The sequence below is a fragment of the Mandrillus leucophaeus genome, unplaced genomic scaffold, assembly GCF_000951045.1.
Source record: "Mandrillus leucophaeus isolate KB7577 unplaced genomic scaffold, Mleu.le_1.0 Scaffold177, whole genome shotgun sequence".
In the NCBI taxonomy this organism is placed as follows: Eukaryota; Metazoa; Chordata; class Mammalia; order Primates; family Cercopithecidae; genus Mandrillus; species Mandrillus leucophaeus.
In genome coordinates this window covers 3,481,156-3,482,557 of record NW_012101776.1, presented here as the reverse complement: position 1 = coordinate 3,482,557, position 1,402 = coordinate 3,481,156, and the positions used below count along the sequence as shown (strand labels likewise).

Genomic DNA, 1,402 nt, shown 5'->3' with positions numbered 1-1,402 from the left:
CCTCCTGGGTTCACGCCATTCTCCTGCCTCAACCTCCCGAGTAGCTGGGACTAGAGGTGCCGCCACCACACCCAGCTAACTTATTTATTTATTTATTTATTTTGGATTTTTAGTAGAGACAGGGTTTCACTGTATTAGCCAGGATGGTCTCGATCTCCTGACTTCATGATCTGCCCACCTCGGCCTCCCAAAGTGCTGGGATTACAGGCGTGAGCCACCATGCCTGGTCACAGATGACTTTCATTACAGACAGGATCAAACTTACTTGTATGGAATAATTACACAATGACATTACAGAGTGGAATATAGAAACCATAATGGAACAAATAATTGTGAGTGAAAGTGTTTTCTCTATACTGACCTCCTCTGAGAGTACAAAAAAATGAACGTATATGAAAATCCTGGAATTATGGTGCTGAAAAAGGATCCTCAGAGATCTTCTAGAATACTATGTTAGGGTCATAAAGCAATATTGCAAAGTTTTTATACCTTTACCATGTAGTCAACCCAAATGGATGTTATTAGAAAGTATAATTCTCTCATGTAATATTAAATCTTTTATCTAATTTAATTTACAGAACTTCTTTCAAATAGTTAGCAACCTTCTAGATGAAGAAAACAAGGAAAAATGGGAAGATGCACAACAGGTAAGGTTGGGGTTATTTCAGAACTTAAAATGAAGCTGGCGAAACGAAGTGTATAAAATATGTGACTAAATTAATGGCTTGCTATTTCAGGAAAATAAGATATTTTTAAGTCAGTCTAGGTTATATCCTAGTAATTTTTGAGGAGACAAATGATCTTTACCTTATCAGTCTGGAAGGAATGTCTATTCATGTGAAAAAAAGCTGAGCTAGTTTAAGCAACTTAAAACTTTAAAGATTTAATGTGTAATAATTATATGCCTAACCAATAAGTTCCTTTTTTGTCTGTAGACCATGAGAAAAACAGCACATCTAAAGGTACATATTTCAAATGAAAGTATAGAGCTTTGACTAGTAAAACCATTTGCATTTACTACAATGTTGCATATAATATGGATCATAGACAGAGCGATTAATTTTTATTCAAAGCCAAGAACTGTTAAAATCAGCCTCACCAAAAATTATGTTATGATTTTTTAAAATCTTCCTGCTATGCTTTATCAGTGTAGCAAGTGGCCTTATTGGTTAAGGTATTGTTTATAAATGCTTTGCAATACCATTTGTGGTATCCTAACTGATATACAGTGACTAATTTTTTTTTCCTCCGAATTACAGGAAAAGTGGGTTAGAAGTCTAGAAAGAGGGAAAAAATATGGTTCTAAAAATTCTATGTAAATGTAATTTAACTGGATGTCAAACTTCTTTAGTTTTTCTACTTGACTCTTGTTAAAAATAAGATAATCTTGAAAAAAAAAAAA

The 1,402-nt window shown here is 33.7% G+C and overlaps 1 protein-coding gene across 1 annotated transcript in view; it reads left to right on the top strand.

Moving 5' to 3' along the window:
* ADGRB3 (adhesion G protein-coupled receptor B3) overlaps window positions 1-1,402 on the top strand; it is a 499,532-nt gene that overhangs the window by 427,054 nt on the left and 71,076 nt on the right. Inside the window, exon 11 of the mRNA XM_011977290.1 lies at window positions 579-647. Coding sequence (XP_011832680.1) covers window positions 579-647 — 69 coding nt within the window. The remainder of the gene's footprint in view (window positions 1-578; window positions 648-1,402) is intronic.